The 19,644-nt window shown below is 40.8% G+C and overlaps 1 protein-coding gene across 2 annotated transcripts in view; it reads left to right on the top strand.

Annotated features, from left to right (window-relative positions):
* The first annotated feature begins 12,920 nt into the window (after positions 1 to 12,920).
* AHR (aryl hydrocarbon receptor) overlaps positions 12,921 to 19,644 on the top strand; it is a 62,548-nt gene continuing 55,824 nt past the window's right edge. Inside the window, exon 1 of one of the 2 annotated variants that reach the window (XM_048304170.1) lies at positions 12,921 to 13,004. In XM_048304170.1, coding sequence (XP_048160127.1) covers positions 12,949 to 13,004 — 56 coding nt within the window. In that variant the 5' untranslated portion in view covers positions 12,921 to 12,948. Of the gene's footprint in view, positions 13,005 to 14,171; positions 14,225 to 19,644 lie in introns of those variants that run through there. The other variant, XM_048304179.1, reaches the window with a different exon arrangement.

The raw sequence follows: 19,644 nt of genomic DNA, 5'->3' as shown, positions 1-19,644 counted from the left end.
CGGTACTGGTACAAATTACCTCTTCAAAGCTATATTGAATATTGGGTTGATTGGGATAAGGGTGCTTGGCAGGAACACAACATAGATAAGTCAGTAATCCTCAGATCGGGGAAATCACAAACATCAAAAATCCTGCAACTAGCTGGAAGCTTGAAAAGAAAGAAGTTATCAAAAATGTGCCATTGATATCAGTTCAAAACAACAGGATGATTTTTTGTTTGCTTTCTTTTCAATGGTGGGATTTGCTCACAAAGAGGATTTATTTACTTATTACTTTTCCTAAAGGCTTTTCACCTTGGAAAAGTAATATAAATTACTTTGTTTCTAAAGCCCTGTGTCAGCACAAACACGCTGTGACAAGTTCCCCCAAGGAAAGTCCTGTAGGGTCCAAATCCCAGCTGAAATTCCTGAGTGAGCCATGCTGAATGTTTGCTACCTGACTGCTGGTCGGAGTGACTGGATTGCAGAATACCGACTTGAAAGGTAGAAAAGCCTGAGGATCTGTACATCTGGCAGTACAGGTGGCTGCTCATCAAACCAAGGAGCACCATCGGAGATTTATTTTGAACCCTATCACTCCTTACAAAAGTATGGTGAAATTGCAGAAATAACATTGATTATCATTGATTATCTTCTATTGACTTTATAGTCATTACTATCTCCTCCTGGACCTCATTTGGACTACCAGTCTCGAGCAGTTTGTAACTGATCCTGCAGGTCAGCTACCCTGATGCACAGCACACACTGACTTTCCTGCCTACTGATGTTTCTTCTTCCAGTGTAAACTGGAGTATAGGAAATAAATATAGAAGAAGAGAGAAAATTATATTGAGTTGCAGCTCACCTTATTCCACAACAGAATGCAAGCCTCCATTTGCACCCAGGCTCAGGGTCTAACAGCACCTGCAGTTTGGACGAACCATTAATTTCAGCAGAAGCAGCATGATGCTCTGTTAAGTAGGACAGCCACTTCTTCTCTTGAACTGGAGTGATTTCTGGGAATGACATAGGTTGGATATTAGATAACCAACATGAAACCCATAGTTTTCTAAAAAAAAATACTCATTTTCTTCCCATATCACCATTGCAATAGTTTCAGTTACAAAGAAGAAGAGGCATAGTGTCACCAGCTTGCTGTCCTGATTATTTTCTTGAGCATCAAGCTTGAAAAAGATTGAGTTGTTTCCATCTGTGTGCCTCTGTACATCTGTTAAACTAAATAGATTGAAGGGACTGAGAAATACTATTAGATGAAACACTGATTTCTGTGCTTTTTAAACATGGAAATTACCTAGCTACTCAAAAATAATGTTTTTTTCCATAAAGAAAACACAGGTGACTTAGAATAGGGAGTACTGTTCAAAGCTTATTCTTTAAGTTATGTCATCCTTATCAAGTATTTCAGAAAACACATATTATGTCTGCTGTTTGGATACAGGCAAATATATTATCAGTGTGAAAGAACCTCAAATAAATGAATGCAATATATCAAATACTACCAATAGTAGGTGTTCTTACACCATGTGAATACCGAGAAACTACATAAAAAGCCTAGTTTTAATAATTGTAACTCAACAGCAAAAAGGATACAACATTATTTCCTTTCCCTCCCCCATGACACACTGTGGCTTAAACCAGAAGCGCTTATTTATTTATGGAAAGTTCTGCTCTGGGTTTGCATACAGCTTGGTGTAGGAAATTACTGTTTTATCTGACTGAATGATCAGCAATATAAATCACTGTATGATAGTTTGATCCATATATATGTGTGTGTATATATATATATATATATATATATATATATATATATATAATGCAGCCTTAGTAAACTTGGAGAGGGTCACAGGAGGTTGTTTTAGCCACTACAAGTCTAAAGGACCTAGAGCATCATCTCCACATTTAATGCCACTCATCATCCTGTGTGAATTATGTCAGGATAGAGACTATTTGTCTGCTTATGGATAGAATGCATGTAGATATTAAAGGAACAAACTCAGCAAAGTCAGAGCATCAATAACTATAACAGGAGTAAAATGGCACAAACGTATCTGAAATTCTTGTTATTTTCATTTTATAAAAGCAGTTCAGGTGACCTGCAGCCATGATTTTAAGGTAACCATACTTCCAACCATCAGGAACGGTACTATTTTAGGCTTAAAATCCTAAACTGGCAGTTTTCTTTATTCTGCTCTGTCTACAGTAGAAAAATTTGAGATGAAGGGCAGAAAAACCCACTGAGCTGTTTCTTCCATCTGTATAGTTACAAAGGGAAAGAAAACACACAGGTATCTACAAGGTCCTGCCCTGATCAAGATAATTGCCTCATTGTGTCCATTATAAATGTTGTCATGACTTTGGTTCAAATTTTGTCCTGAAACAATGGAGACCACAAAATATGTATTTGCTACTTATTGAGAATGTTATGGGAATAACATAAATATTTCATACAAGGGTAGCAATACGTCTTTAACAAATATTATCTAGCCATAACATTCTGGCACATGGATTGCTGAAAGAATTGTTACTGGGGAGAAGTTCTGACAGGAAGACTAATATCCCAAAGTAAATTTGTTTTCAAGTCTCCTTTTAGAAAGGCTTTCTTTTTTCAATTTATTGTAGAAGGATCGTGTGATGGGAGAGGTGGAGGTTTCCCTGTGGGTGCCTTTTACTGAGGGCTTCACTGAGGAATAATTATTGGAAATTCACAATATGCTCTGTGGAGCCAAAAGACACAAGAAGATTCTGTGGGGACAAGCTGAAGATTATTCCCATATCATTCCCTTTCTCTGTCCAGTTTTTGGACTGGCTAATTCTAGAACATGAGTGTGAAAGGCAGCATCTATCTAGGAAATTAAGTAGAGTTTAGATGTTGGCAATGACCCAGATACTGCAGCTCAGACATACATACACTGTTAAATTTGTAGAATCCCTTGAATGGCTCGCTGCCACTGTTAATTACTGGCATGAAAAGCTTTAAGAAATTTCTTTATAATGTAACAACATATTGATCACTAGATCTTACAGTGACCTTTCTAAATGAACTATTACAGGATAATAGCTTCCATGCTTGTATGAGCTACTAGTGGAAATCAATAATTTTCTTTTTTGTCTCTTTTTTCAGATTTTTTTAATGTCTTCTTTTTGGTCCCAAATTTCTCCATATCCATAGCTAGTTTTCTCTTCCGTAACCATCTCTTTTAACTATTGGCTTATTGTTGTTTCTAGATTTCCTTATTTGCTGTGCTTATTCTCCTTGCTTTTCAACAGTTTTATCTTCCTGTATTATTCTGATTGTATTTCTAGGAAAGTATTGCAGGAATCCCACTTTTAGAAAGTAAGACTTAAACATTTCTGTGACTCGGATAAACTGTCACAAGACTTTTTTGTTATTAAACATCTAAAGATTGTATAGAGATGCTTAATAACTTCTATCACTTAAGGAGTGAATAAATGCACTAAAAACAACACAGCATTGTCTTATTATTTAGCACATAAAACATTATGCCAGATATCCTGATCTGATGGAATTAGGGACCCAAATGCAACGTAGACTCAATTCACTTCATATTATTACAACTATTTGTATTTTTAGTAGGTATAGTAGGAATGTTTACCAGGAAAAGAACAAAAAGAAAAAGAAAATAGAAAATTTGACAGAGTTGTTGTATTCCATTCAATAAGATAACTTCAATAACTGAAGTAACCTTCAGCTGCAACTCCTGATTATTTTAGGCTCGAGGTAGAAACAAACACAGGAATTACTTTTTTCATCTTTGGAAACTCCCTTAAAACATATTACACTGGCCTTGGGACATTATGCAGACCACAGGCCACCTTAAGGCAAGCCTGAAGGCCAGCTGAAAGGTTCAGATAGACCAACGTGCAGCTGCTTGTCTTTCTTAACATAGATGAGATCTTCTCACCCAATTTCTGTGCTTACTGTTTGGTTTCTTTTCAAAGCCTACTCTACTTCAAAATACTGTCATATGTTCCTTGAAAGGACTATCAACTACTTTTGAAGGATCATCTATCATGCTGCACATTACTAGGGAAACCCCCACCCTTAACTCTGTAAACTGAAAGAGCCCAGATTCAAATTTACCAAGTGTGGACTCAGGGAATTCTTATAAAAGGAATCCTGGATGAAAAATCAATGTTGGCGGAAGTTTCGCTGCCTCTAGGCCGTCCCTTTTGGTAAGTCTTCCTTATGAAAGAAGCCATGAACTGGCTCTGATATACACCCTCAGAAATAACAAGCAGTATTTTATACCTCTGAAATGAGCAACTTTTAATCTCTGGCAGATAGTTTAGATAACAGATCCATGGACTATTTAGGGAAAATGGTAAACTTCTAAAGCTTCGTGGTACCTTGATGATGCAATCTATTGAAGTGTCAGGATGATAAGAGTATTTGTGCAAAACACTGAAGAAACAGTTCTGACACTATTGTGCTGACATTACCAGAATTGCTAAGAACACTGACTTGAAAAACTGGCAATGTGCAGGTTTCAAAGCTGGTTTAATCTAGTGTTTCTAGAAGATTAAAATCATGCACTAAAAACAAGCACTTCTTTCTAAAAGAAAAAGTTCTTTTATTGCAAAGAATGCCCATGATAGCTCTTATCCACTCCAGTATTTTGTCATTTATTTACAATGTTATATATATACAGTCCAAAATATAAATTATAAATGAGGCAGCATTCCTTAGAAGAAACAGAACAGCATTTTTCCCCACTGGACGGATAGTTTTCTAATTCAGTATCTTCATTATTCAGTATCTTTATTATTGTAAACAGAAAAGTATTTAAAGGCAATTCTGAACTGCAAAAGAACACACTAGACATTGGTCTGTGGTTCTTTTGTTCATGTATAACAGAAAAAAAATTTAAGAGACAGCTTCTGCATATCTGCGATTGTTAAAATCTTACTTTTCAGACAACACCCAAGGCTCTACACTGAAGCTGATGCTAGATAGCTAGTTGTGAAGATTAACATGCAAGTCACTATAACTGAGGAGCTAAACATCTATCTTGCATGCAGGGCACACTGATCAGAAGGCTTTCAGAAGGCTCATTACAAGCAAGTGTTAAATACAAAAGTTAGTTTGTGAGCCAGACAGAATTCAGAGAACCAGAGATAATGAGACTATAAAGATGATATGTAGCTAGCAACAGTTGTGGCTTGCTTAGGGACACATGTAAACACAGTCTGGTTAGGACACTTAACAGGATAAATGTGGAAAAAAATAGAAAGGATAAAGCAAACAATACATCAGATGGTTTGTGGGCAGTTTTCAGTACATGCATGTTCTCTGTTAATGTTAAGAAGAAATAACAAGCATGACTACTATTTGCAGAATGAAAGCATTCAAGTTTTTCCCACTGAAAAGATACCTGCTCCTGTTACCCCTTCTCCAGTGTTACTGTTTGTTCTATGTAATGTGGCAGCTGTCTGGATGCATGCTGGCTTTAATTCTTCAAAGGCAGTTGTTTCCCTACTTTCCTGCCCTGACAGACACACTGTTTCCTCTCTTCACTTCCTCAGGTGTCTCAATCAGAGATGAAATAAAAAAAAATTATTGTTGGAATGACAGAAAATTGTAGTCACTCTGAATGGGAAAATATGTTAAAGGTCTAAATTAAAAAGCCTATAAAAATACAATTGCTCAATGAGAAACAGTCTCTAGGAGTAAGCCCTGAGCAGGTTACCTGGGGAGGCTGCAGTCTCCTTGTGACAGAAGGCTGCAAATGATGGGTAGGGCAATTAGCTGTCAGGGATGACACAGATTCAGCTCACTATGCTTTAGAGAACTATGGGCTGAATGAATGGCTGCATTTTGTATCATGTCAATGAAAATAACTTGAATGAAACTAACACAGACCACAATTTTATTCTCAAGCAGGCTATTTCCTGAGCAGGTATTAAAATCACTGTGTTGGGCTTTCTTGTTTGTTTGTTCTTGTCTATTATTAATTGTATTTATATATATATATATATGTAACTATATATTAATTATATATATGTTTGTGGAAACCTCTCTGTGTAATTATGTAGATCTCATATGGGTTTTAGCCTTGGTCTTTGGCCTTTAGATATCTGTGCATCTATTTGCTATTTTTGTTATATTCTTCTCTTTGTATACCCACTAGATTTGGTAGGAAGTCCCACTAAAATGAGAAATAACACAATTGCCATTGATACAATACCTGTAGCCTGTCTTAGTCATGGTAAGGTTTTATAAGGTTAAATTAAAATACATGACACCTAATTTTGTTTATCAAAATTAGCTCAGGTTTCTTTTCACAGAAATTAAACTCTGGCATGGAAACAGCATTGTCATGTCTAATTTATATCATTTTTTTTACTCATTAGTCTTACTTTGTGTATACCCTTTCCTCTTAATGAGAGCAGAAAGAAAATTTGCAGCCTACTGAGTCAGCCATCATAATTGTAAGCTTGTTTCAGGATCTCTCAAACCACAGGTTTTGTTAAAATTATAAGCCAATAGAGCAACAAAGCCCTGTCAATAAATAGAGTGCAGTAGTGTTTTTAAAGCAGAAGTAAAATGATCAGCTCTTTATGTATTTGTTATGTGTATAAGAGAACACCACAACAACGTTGTGTTTGTGGTGCCGCTGGATCATATGCTGCTCACATTTGCTGATTGTCATGGTGATTTATTGTTGTGACCAAAACTTCCCTGCTTCTGCATACGAGTGATTGTACGCAATTTGGCACATGTATGGCCAAAAGCATCGCAAATGGTTTCTGAGGTTAAATCTGTATTAGTAAATTTAACAAGTGCTATGGTTGTTAAAATAACCATTGATAGATTTAAATTGTTAGAATCATCCTTTAGACAGCTTCAGCATGTTCCCACATGATTCCCAGGGGCAGTTCAGGGTCTAGCCCAGGGCAGTGGCTGTTTGCAGTTTGCAGGCAATCACCTTAGTTTGGAAACTAAGAAAATATTGTAGTGTGGATCTGATTCCTCATGTGCCAGTGGGCCTCAGCGGCAGGGAAGGGTCCTGGGAACATAATGTATTTGTTGATCTTGGTGGTTTGACTATAAGAAACATCATGCAGTACATGCAAAACCAGTAATTTTCTTTTAATAGGTTTGTAGTTGCAGACGTAACTCTTTGTGTATTCATGTGACAAACATAAGCTCACTCCATCAAGAAGGAAGGAGGGGAGGAAGAAGGAGTGGCTGTCAGTCATACAGGTGTCTAACTGCTGGGTTCTTGGTTAAGAGGTTCTCTTGGGTCATCCTGACTTGCCCTTGGGAAGAGATGACTTGATCACTGATTGATTTATGCCTTCCAGTACTTGACTGGGAGTGGATTATGCTGGATTAAAATAATGAGCGGTTCTTTACTTTTCAGGACAAAAACAAAGGTCCTTGGGCATAATAATGGAAGACTATTTTAGCTATATAATAAAATTTGCTTTGAATGCTTCTGGATAAAAGAGGATTGATGAATGTTTTAGGCAGGCAATTTTCATTCAAGTTGCTTGCTATAGCTGTATAGCTCTTCAGAACTTTTTGGTTTGAAAAAAGAGTTCTCTTGAACAAAGAGGCAGTTTCTGTATAAATTTGTGCTCTTCTACTTGTTTCTGCATATGAGAAAAAAACCTCAGAATACTAATCAATGTACTGACTTTTACACTTTATAATAATATTGTTCCTTTATCCCTGTACTTAGAGGTGCAATATGCTTTTTATTTTATATATCATAAGATTTGAGCAGAATCATGATCCTGCCTTACAGATGATTCTTACTAATTGCCCAAACTTTTTCCAAGTCGAAAAATCTTGAACACAGTCTTTAAATGTGGTTTTCATCTACTCAAGAATTTTTTTGGGGCTCTGTTGGAACAATTCAGACTATAGATTACATTGGATTAGTGCAAGTCAATGAATTTAAAATAATTAAAACACCATTATTAACCAAGACCTATCAGCAGGAACCACTATGTGAGGATTATATTCTACTTGCCCAAATACTAATTATATTTCATATTTTTCATCCTTTATATGGCTCTTCAACTTCTGGAAATGCTCCCTAAGTTAAATACTCAATAGAAGCTGGGCGTGATTTTAAACACTAACACATCAGCAGCACCTGCAAGGGGAGTGGGGAGGCAGGTGTCTGAATGGGAGAAAAGAAAAAGAATGTGGTGGTTCTGTCCTATGTTGACAAAAATATAAATAGAAGGGTGGGGGAGGGGGAAGTTTCTTGTCAATCCCATTTTCCCATTAAAACTGTAGACAGTTCAATTAGTACCTGCAAATGAGGCTTCTCTAATATTAGTCTCATTACTGATTTTCTTTTTTCTCTATATAATTACTTCTGTTTAAGTTTTAAAAAGTGGGGTAGAATCTCCTTCAACAATCCTTGTTTCTCACTGTGATATATTTGTATGACCTTCCCAGTCACCAAAGAATCCGTATACATGTAATTTGCTAACTCTCATTCAACTTCCACAGATGATTACTTCCCTGAAATGAGTAGGAAGAGACTCATCTGAGTTGCCATAGATATTCTTTCATAGCAGAACACAGAAAATAACAGCTAAATCAGCAGTAGTTCTGTATATCCATAAAACCTGAGATGCATAAATCATGGTTTAAAATCACAATCTTCTTTCCATGTCTCCAGGGAAGGAGGAAAGAAATCACAGATAACCAGACTAGATTTCTGTGTTATTTTCACTGCAAACAGCTAGAACAAGTCAGCACATAGAATTAAGCTGAGGGAAGGAAAATTTTGGCCATGGATAGAAAGAGTAGGATAAAAGCTAGAAATGAGTCAGAGATGACCCTAAGATAGCAAGCAATGTTTATAATTCTTATAAATTCCTCCCAAATGACAAGATTTTTGTTGGTCTCATGGTGACCCTGTGAAACTCCAGCCCACTCAGGAATTTCTGTCTGTTTAGTAAAAGTCCCCTCTTCCAAATAGCCCCTACCATAGGAAATGATTGAAGGGCCAGGAGACAGAAATTAGGAGGGAACTGTTCAGGGTAGGAGATGCAGAAATGGGGCAGAACGTGGAATTGTGTGGAAAAAAACTATACAGCTCATTTTGGAGCTAGGGCAGCAGGTGTGACTGCTGACAAGTGAGAGCTCTGGAAGTTTCAGAGGATAACAACTGCAAGGCATACTGGGTACTGGACCTCACACACGCTGGGGATGGGGAAAGGCACAGCTCATTAGATGCACAAACATATTTTTCTTAAAAATCTCATTGATTGGCACCACAATTCATATCTACAAGGGCAAAAAATGCTGGATTTGAGTATGAGGAGAAAAGTGATTGCTAGTGGTTTGAGAGAATTTATTACAGGAAGATGTGTTCTTTGGTTTAGACCTAGTAAAACACCTGGGTAGTAGCCTAAAGATAAAATGAGAAGAGATGAGAGCACTATATGCATGAAAGTGATCTCCATAGGAATTAAACCTTTTTTAATTGTCCACATTATGACATTAACCACAGTCATCCTTTGCAAGACCAAACATGTAAAACATGACAAAATACTAGTTCAAAAAAGAAAAATAATAAAAAGTCCAACAAAAACATACACTGTAAAGGAGGTTTTAAGATTGCTGAATCATGGTTGTATAGTTTTTCTTGTTTTACACTCAATATGAGGCAAGATCTCTACTGTACCCAAATTATCAAATAGAAAAGAAAATACTGAGACAGTGCATTAGGCAAAGAGACAGTAAGAATGTCAGAGGAGAACAGATTCGCAAAAGTTGTGGGTAATTTTTAGAATTTTTTAGTTAACTGCCTAAAATGGACATTTTCCATGCATTCTGCAATTCTCTGTGTGCTGAACATCTGAAATGTCATACTTGCTGTTAAATAGGTGGCTGCCCCATTGGAGTGGATTTCTAACAACAGGCTGTGGATTGGATTGCAGATGTACAGAAGATGCCGCTTCTGCCTAGCAGCATGAATTTACCTTACTATTTCCAAATTAGGGAGCTAACAGTAACCACAGTACCTCCCTGGTGCCATGCAATTCCCATGGCCACAGAAGAGAATTCGGAGATGAAGTCCCTCATGGGAGGCTACTTCCTTGTTCATGTAACCCTCAGCAGATTTGGAGCCAGCAAATAAGAGTGTAAGTACGGGTGTCTCTCTGCTACCTAGGTAGCACAAGAGATCAAGAAACAATTGTGATCTTGAAGCCAGTGGAAAATAAGAAGTCTTTGTTCAATCTCACAGTGAATGAATAAAAGACTGGAAGCAATTAAATTAAAAATTAGAAGAGGAGCCATGAACAATGATTGTAAGCTTTCAACACAAAGATAATGTAAATGAAGAGAAGAATGAAAGCAGATCAGCAATTTATGTTGTATGGATTGATCACAGCCCACTTGTGTTGACAGAAAAAGAAACCAATGAATACGAAGAGGTTGGGGATGAAAAGAGCACTGAAAGGGACTGGGAAATTTAGGCTGGAAGAAACTGAGTGCTTCCATAGATGGATGTGTATGGAGTGAAGAAAGTGTGTGAATTTCCAGTTTCAGCCCTAAAATCAAAAGAAGAAAGGGGCTGGAAAAGAGAAGGAAGACATGTACAGTATTACCTGCTTGTTTTTTCTAGGATGCTGGTGTGATCTTGCGAAGAGAGATGAGAGTGAAGCGGAAAGGGACAGAGGAAAGAAGCTACCAAAAAGTTGGTGTCCTCTGCAAAAATGTTTGGTCAGAAAGTTGGCAGGACTGTGACTGCAAGACATTGACCTCATAAGGCATAAGGTCCTCTTACTATATTTTCCCAAATATGTTGTATTCTGAAGACCTATTTCTGCAAAACATGATTTGACAAATCCCTGGCATCTGACAAGCCCATTAGCATCGTTGAGGTTTAGTCAAACTAATGTTAGCTGCCTGTTGTGGCTCCAGTGTACTTTGCCCCTGGCATAGGATGGCAGGGAACTAAACCCGAGCAATTCAGCTGATAACCGAGGGCGCTCTATGCTGCCTAGTGCCGGACCCAGCGGGGCACGGCCCGCCCAAAGGGACCCCGCGGCCGCCGCTCCGGGGAAGCCGCTGTGCCGCGGGACGGGCGCCGCGCTCAGCCCCAGCTTTTTGCCGTACGATAGCACCGGGGCCACCGCTATCTCTTCCGTCGGCAGAGCGGAGCCGAAACGCCCGTGTAACCGGGGCTCCAGCAGCAGCGAAGGGGCGAGCCTCCCGCCGCTGGTGCGATGCTGACAGCTCGGCCAGCCCCTGCGGACGGGCAGCCAGAGCAGCACCACGGACACTGCCTCGGCCTCCCGCCCGCTGGGCGCGGGTGGCTGCGGGGGGAACCGCACCGCGGGGCCGGGGTCGAGCCCGCAGCTGCGGTCGCGCTCCGGCGGCGGGGCAGGGCCGTCCCCATGGGGCGCGGGTGCGTCGGCAAGGGAGGAGAAAAGGGTGCTCTTCCCGACTCTCCTCTCAGCCGTGACCGCGAGCAACCTGTGTTTACACAGAGCGATTCCCGGGCTCTCAGGTTTAGCGCTGAGACAAAATTTATTGCGGTTATTCCAGGGGAGAGAAGAGCTCTGATGCTTGCTGCAGTGGCGGCGAAAGGGACCGGAGAGAGAGAACGGGCGGGGGAGCGACGGCGGGTCAGAGCGGCACCGGGGCTTTCTCGGACGATTTTACTAGTCAGCAATCTGGCAGTAACTTTCCCATGCAGCTCCTTTCCTTTGAAACAAGTGTTTAGCCTAAAATGTAAGTGTAATAACTCAGAGATTCATCACCTAATGAGCCGCGTCCTCGGTCAGTGAGACCCGCCGTTTCTCCCGGTCGCTCGGCGAGCGACAACCTTGCCCTCAGTGATTCCCGTTCTGTCCCCAGGTGTCCTGCTGTCCTTGTCCTCGGTGGAGCCCGGTGCCTTTGCGCTTCTCCCCCACTAACCCCCTATTTTGGGCGGTCGTGTGTTATTTTGGGTTTCTCTGCTGGGGCGACTTGCGGCTGTGACGGGGTCAGCGCAGCGGAGACTGGAAGCGGGGGGGGGGGGGGGAAGGGGGCGGGGTAGTGACAGACACGGGCCTCACTGTGACACTGAGCTGGTGTCATTTGTCTTTCAACCTGAACGCTGTGATTTTTTTCCCCCCACGACTATTTTCTGTTATTGGGGCTACATGAGCGCTCGGAGCTGACCTTCCTTCTCACTGGCCGCGGGACCCCCCTCGCATCGCTCCCCGGCCACCAGTGGCTCGGGGTTTTTCCATCTCCCCATCCCATCCCCACCCCACCCCCATCCCGGAGCGCTCCCGCCGCGCTCCCCCCGCCGCCGCGCGGGTCCTCCCTCTCCTCGCGTGACCTTCCCAACATGGCGGCGCGGCCGCCCCTGCCCCCTCCGCCCCGCCGCCGCCGCGAGGGGCCTCCCCGGCGAGGGGGCGGTGGCGGCTGTCAGCCGGGCGGGGCGGGACCCGGCCGGGAGCGGGCGCGGGGCCGGGCCGGGCGGTGCGGGGCGGTCCCGGCGCCGCGCACTCTGACAGGCGCTCGGCCAGCAGACGGCGGCCGCGCCGGGGTGCAGAGCCCGCCGCGCACCCTCCCACCGCCGCAGAGGAGCCGACAGGGAGACGGCGTCGCCTCGGCGGGGAGACGCGGCGCGAACGGCGCTGGAAAGCCCCGACCGCCCCCATACCTGTGCCCTCCAGGGGCGGTGAGTGGGTGTAGCCGCCGCCGATCACCTGGGATCCCGCCCCGCAGCGCCTCCGCCTCCCGTCCTCGCCCGCCCGGGGAAGGTGCCACCGCCACTGCGAGCGAGCGAGCTCCGGGCGGCCGCGGGCAGCAGGAGCGGGGCCCGCGGGCGGAGCAAAGCGAGGGCTGCGGCGCCGGTGGGGCTCTCCCGCTCCCAGCAGCCGGGGCGAGGCGGGCAGGAGGGGCGGCGGCCCCCGGCCGGCGGCGCCCCCGGCGCGGGGCGCTAGAGCCGCGGCAGGATGAACCCCAATGTCACCTACGCCAGCCGCAAGCGGCGGAAACCTGTGCAAAAAATGTAAGCGGCCCCGCGGACGGGCGGGAGGCCAGGCGAGGTGGGGAGAGCGAGCGACGGGCTTCCCGGAGACGCGCCGTCCTGCGGCGCACCGCGCCGCGGGGGCCCGGCGGGGGCGGCCGTGGGGCGGTGCGGTGCAGGGCGCCCGGGGGTGCTGGTGCCTCGGGGTGCCGGCAGGATTGTTACTGCTTTTAGGGTTTTTCTCCTCCACCCCGAAAAAAGAAGAAGGAGGGAGCGTCGGGGTGCGGAGGGTCGCGGCGGTGGAAGGGGGGAGCGGTGCCGGCAGCGCGGCGCAGCCGGCTGACCTAGATTGGGAGGCATCTGAGGTGACGGCTCCGCGCGGTGGCTGCGCTCGCCCCGCCGGGGCGGGTGCCGCGCTCCCCGCTGCGCATCCGCAGCGCTCCGCACCGCGCGGCCGCCGGCCCGCTCAGGTGTCTGCGGAGAGCGCGGGGTCGGAGCCGGGAAAGGCTTGGCCGGTTCCCACCGTTTAGGGCCTGCCTACGAGGACTGAAATGTGATGCGTTTATTTGTGTAGAGGCAAAGAAACCCATGTGCAGTAGACCAGTCGAAAGAGGGGGAAAATAAAAAAGCTTGGCTATATGGTGGCTTTTTGTTAATTAATGTATATTTTTGAAACTGTGGGAACAGCTTAGTGCCGGAGTAATTTTGTATGATGCACCTGCTTTAGGTTTGCGTCCTAGGTTTTATATCCTTCACTAAAACGTTGCTCTCATGAGGGGAATTTTTAGGCTAGCGGAGATGCTTAACTTGCACTTTCAACTGAAAGTCAAGAATCTATAGGTCATAAAAAGTAGCAAAGGTAAACTACTGAGTTGCATAAAAAACAAGCAAAGCTCAAAAAATCCCTATGCATTTCTGTGGGTTACTTCTGTAGATGTAAAATAACTCCAAGGACTAGAAAAGCATTAAAGCAAAAAATGAAAAAATATTTGATGAAATTATATTGTGAATGATATGTTTTTAGGTTCACAGCAGACAACTGTCTTGGGGCAAAGGGAATTAGCTTGAGTGCTTGCTTCTTTAAGGTTGGAGTTGTTAGAATGAATGCATGTATATAGTTTGGGGGTTTTTTACCCCACAAATTAGGAAAAAAGGTCTAAAAATGTGTGTATATATATATATTTAATTCCCCTGCTAGAAAATTCATTAATTATGAAGAGACCAATGTCTGCTTTTTTGACCATTCATTTCCAAATAAAAAGGTAGAGGTACCTAATTAAATTCACACTTCAGATTTGGATTTTTAAGAATGAAATCAGTGTTTGTTCATGAGGAAGTGAAATGTATTGGTGACATTTGTAGCCTACTAATAGCTAAAGGCAAATGGTTCTGATTGTGAAAGGGTGAGGTATTCTGCCTTGCTGGTGAGATCGCTTAATGTCTGGCTTGTTATTAAGTTTTGGTTAGCCTTAGCTAGAGGATGTGAAACCTTCTTGTTTAACCTTACTGTAGTGTCTGTGTAAGTAATCCTTTCCCCTGTATCTTCTTGTTATGTAAGTTGGCTGAACTGCTGTGATTAGTTGAAGCTTTATTACTAATGGAAACTATTTTTCTATCAAGGGACTTTGCCTTAGGATCAGAGGGAGAAGTCTCTTCTCAAAGTAAAAGTATTCATATTGAAACAGTTTGTTCACCTGTAATTGAAGTGGAGGCTGATTATTAACCCACCTTGCTTGGATTACTGGAAATTATTTTTATGTAAGACATTTATCTTGCTTTTAACACATTTATCCTGTTCATCCTTTTTCCTTCTCAAAATGTGTTATGCTCTTCGGTTGCTGCTTCTGTTGGGCCAGCCTTGGAGAAATTGCTAGGCTCTGATTTCTCACAAAGTTACTTACAGACCATACCTTTAGGCCAAAAAAAAGTGAGGCAATAATCTTTTTTTAAATGATTGCGGGAGAGAGGAAAGATGTACTCGGTACTGGCTAATAAAGGTTTGATGCTGTCATTTTAATCTGTTTGAAGTTGATTTTTCCTTCTCTCAGCAGAATTCGGTTATTCAAAAACAAAAAAACAAAAAAAAAGAGGTGATACATTTCCGAGACTAGTATAGTTTATATTTTATAGAAGAGATTGTATCTGTTGATATTTCTAATGTTTTGTTTGCCATATATGTAACTCTCAGTAGAGCATAATAATTAGAAATCTGTGGAGACAGCTTATATAAATGAAAGGAAGTGTACGTATAGTGCTATAGTTGCCATAGGAAAAGAATGAAATAGGGGAAATACTTCTTGTTTCAGGTACAAATAACTCATGAAAACCATGGTCATAACTCTATAACAATTTAAGAAACTTCCTCCCTACAACTCCCAGTTTTTACTGTGTGCCCTGTAGAGAACAGAATTTGAGAGGGAATCACAGGCTGTTGTCTAACAGTGCCAAGTGTTGAAATGTGCTTTTTTGATTCAGTCGGGAATTACAGTATTGCAGCTGAAAAAGAAAAGCAATTGCGGGGGAACATAACAGTCAACTGTTCCTGCAATTCATCTTATTATCTTGTCATGTGAGGGAAGAGAAAAAAAGATGCAGAACATGTGCACTCCAATTGCTTGTAGTATGCTACAGAAATCACTTTCTCAATACCTTGGAGTCTTTCAATTTCCTCCCTCCTTAAGGTTTGAACCCTGTGAGTCCCCCTGGTGGCAACAAGGCTGGGGGGATTTTTCACTCCCCACTGAGGCTTGGGGAGCAATGGCGTGGCCCCTGCTTTCGGTTTTTGTCTTTTTTTCCAAACCTTGAATTTCTTTGGCTAGTGATTATTAAGTGAACTAATATACTAGTATTGTAGTTGGAGGGGAAAAAAATGCAAGTTTTATGGAAGTGGGGTTTACTGCAGATAGATTCTAACGTGAGATGAAAGGTATTATATAAGTACAGCTCCAACTTGCAGTTTTTATGTCTCTCTGCCTGCTAGCTCTGATTTGGTTTGGTTGGTTTTTTTTTTTTTTTTTTTTTTTTCAGTGTTTGGATAGGAATTCTTTTGTATAACTGGATACATATAATAGACAAGGAATGGGGTGGGGAGTTCTAAATGTTTCATACTATGCAGAGGCAAAAAGAATAATGATTTGTTTATTTAGTAGACTAAATTAAAAAATTACGATAGTGTTTTCTTCTGTGTTGTCTTAAATAGATTTATGATATTAGTGGTCCAGAAGTTTGACTGGTTGATCCTTAATGATGAGTAGTCCTAGTAATGTTAGAAAGCAGAGCAGAAAAATTTTAATTTAAAAAATTGAAACTGTTTATGTGTTCTTGCAAGGCAAACAAACAAGAAGTGCCAGAATAAGCTTTCAAAAAGGAAGATCATCAGAAAAGAAAAATAATCTTTGAAATATTCCTTTGTGTAAAGCAGTATCTGCTACAAAGCAGTTTGCACCTCTTATTTGAAATGGAGGCAATTAAGACTCTTGTCATATGTAGAATAAACTTCTTATATATATTTGTCAGTCTTGGGGTAGCTGTATGTTACATGTAGACTGCTACTTAAAAGTCACTTGTTTTAAGGTTTGTTGGGTTTTTTTGATTGGTTGGTTTTGGTTAATGTTTCTTGCAAAAGTATGCTTTTTAGAAAGAGAATCTGCAGCAAATGGAGGTGTACATATATAGGTAACATGGTCAGTAGACAGGAACCTAATTTTTTGTTTCTTTTTTCCAAGAAATCCTGGCTTGTTATCTTAAAAAGTACTTAGGTATGTTAAAACTGAGTGTCAAACTTTCATTCTTGATTAGTGCTCTGGATGTTTTTATCACTCTGGTTGAATCCTTCATGCGCCAAACCAACCTGAACAAACTAAAACTATTTACTACTGGAGGACAAACAATAGCCCAGAATCAGATGAGTAGCATGTCAGTGCTTGAGGTTTTTTTGGTAAAACAACTTTATCCCTTCAGCAGTTTGAATCTGGACTGGTTTCAGTCTCTGCTGAAAGAGCCACTGCAAAGAGTCTCTGCCCCTGCAAGATTGGTTGACAACAGCTTTAAATCTAAGAAGTCGATAGTCTGTGTCTTATCCGTTGTTTCCAAAGAAATCATCAGCGGAATTTTCAGTAACTGTAAATTCAGTGTGGGAAATAAGAGTAAATGCTTAGAAGTATTTTTCAGTTGCTAAAGTAAATAGAGAATTTTTTTAGGATTGTATTACTTGCTTAGTGATAACTGATTTCATATACCTGTCCTCCACTCTGTGAAATTCTATGCATAAGAAGAACATATGTTTTTGCATGTACTATTAAATGTGAGATGAAAAATATTCAAAGCTGAGAAGATTAAATCCATTAGTTGGGTGACTTGTTTGTTCTTTCTTATGTCCTTCTTTCCTAAGCAATAACACAGTTCTGATGAACTAATAATTAGGGGTTTTTAACAAATTATTTTTTTTTTAAAACATGGCTCTGTATCTCAAGTGTTCTTCTTGCACATTCTTTTATTCTCTGATTTCATTTCACACTTCAGTCTTGTTACTAAGGAATCATGCTTTTCAGTGCTTGGTTGTTTGGTTTTCTACTTTTTTCCCCAGCGTTTTATGTTGTCGTGAACAAAATAAACTTGTACTCTTTTGGCATTTTCTCAGAAACTGCTACAATTTCACTTTAAAATAATACAAATGAGCATGTAAATATTGAAACTTAATTTGACCTTTTGATAATAATTAAGAATCAGGTAATTGTGTACTTTTTAATAATTTAGTGTTAATGTCTGTGCAGGTTTGCATGATGAGCATGTGTAGTGAAAACTTCTGATTAAATATTCTGAGCAGACCTGTGAAAACAGCAGTCAGCTGGTGTTGTGATGGCAAATCCTTTAAAATTGTTAAGTCAAAAATTAAGTGTTCTTGCTTGTCTTGCAGCTGTTGGGCAATAATTTGTAGATCAGTTAGAGGCACTGAGTGTACAGGCATCTCTGGTCTTTGCTTAGGGAATTCAGATTTCCTATGAAAGGTAGAAGATTAAGAATGGAGAGATCAGCTTAAATACATTCCTTCTTTTAGTCTTTTTTTTTTTTTTTTCTTTTAAATAAAGCACATGCATGGATTTAATCTTGCCATTGCACATAATTTGCCTTGAAGATCATTTTCTGCATTGAAGCTCGGCTGTCTTTAGCATCAAGGGTTTATGTAAGTGGATGGAAAATGGTTTAGCTTGCTGCTTATGCCCTCAGCACTTCCGCCCTTATTCCCTTCATCACCGAAGGATCTATTTTTATATAATGAATTTTAGTTGGGTGACAAGGGGAAAAATTAGGGATAATCAATGTTTGATTTGGGGGGAGAGAATATGGCAATATTTATGCTGCAAATACTGGTAAGTTAGTATTTGGAAATGCTTTGAGCTAGTTAAAAGTAAGAGAAATCTTTAGAAAGTAAACTTAAAGTAGAAAAACAATCACATCTAACTGACTATCTGATGAGATGACTGCACAATTGCACATAGTTTCAACTACTTTGTCAATTTTCATGTTTAAAGCAAAGCAGGGGACAGTTGTTAAGATAAAAAAGCCTGTTACTTAGTGCTGATTTATTTCATAAAGTTTGCATGTGTTGAATGGTTTCTATGGGGTCCTCTGCTTTTCAGAAGCAGATCACTTTGATTTGATAGTACTTAGCTGTTCACTGGTTGTTTTACAACTGTTACATGCTTAATGTTTGAAATCCATGATTTTATTTCTACATTTAGAAACTGTCTAATACATAAAAAAAGCCATTTAAGAAATATCCTTTAATGTTGCTGCTAATGCTTGATGATTTTGAACTTGATTTTTTTAGGGCTATACTTAAGTTTTGTTAATCATATGGCTTGTACAAGTTAATATTCTGCCAGCAGTAGAGAATATGAAGAAAACCTTGCTAAATTATTTAAAGTTTAATGTTCACTTGGGAATATGGTAAACTGCTGGTGTCAAAGTTGTGATTTGTGACTGAAGCACACATCTAACCAAGTAGTTTAGTTTGTCATCCATTGCCACTGATGATGGGCCTATTTTTTTTTTCAAGAGAAAGAATTTTCACAATTCTTGATTCAACTGTTTTGCCCACTTTTCAAATGTTTTTCAGGATAAAGCACTACTAATTTACAATATTTACTCTGCAGCAAGTTTAACTTTATCCATCTGGGAAGTAATTTCTGCTGCTATATTATATTTCTGTCTGTTAACAACATTTTGTATTATGGCATCTTCACATTTCCAGGCTCCGCATAAGGCTCCTTTAATGTGGAAAAGGGCAGTTGTAGTGCTGGGGAGCAGGCAGCCAGGCTTAAGTGCAAGTTTTTGACAAGTGACAATTGAGTAAGCAATGGCTGTAAAAAGAAGGGCTTGAATTTAAACTAACAAGAAGTGTAATTGAAACATAAAGTAAAAACAAGCTAAAAATAAGAATGTCTACTCTATCAGTACTCATTTGACTGAAAACACAAGATGAAATTACTTTTCTATATGGTTTAAGCAGTGGCAAAAATAACTACTGGCACTTCTGCAATTGCTTATCATAAAATTGATATAAGGATGACAGTTGGGAGCAGACTAAATGAACTACTGAAGAAATTAGCTGCTCAATGTCTTAATGCTCAGTATTTTTGAGTGATGCATCTTGCAGAACCAACATTTCTGTAAGAGAAGC

The sequence above is a fragment of the Corvus hawaiiensis genome, chromosome 1 (genome assembly GCF_020740725.1).
Source record: "Corvus hawaiiensis isolate bCorHaw1 chromosome 1, bCorHaw1.pri.cur, whole genome shotgun sequence".
NCBI classification, from domain to species: Eukaryota; Metazoa; Chordata; class Aves; order Passeriformes; family Corvidae; genus Corvus; species Corvus hawaiiensis.
Note: the sequence above shows the minus strand (reverse complement) of the source record. Positions and strands in the feature narration are given on the sequence as shown.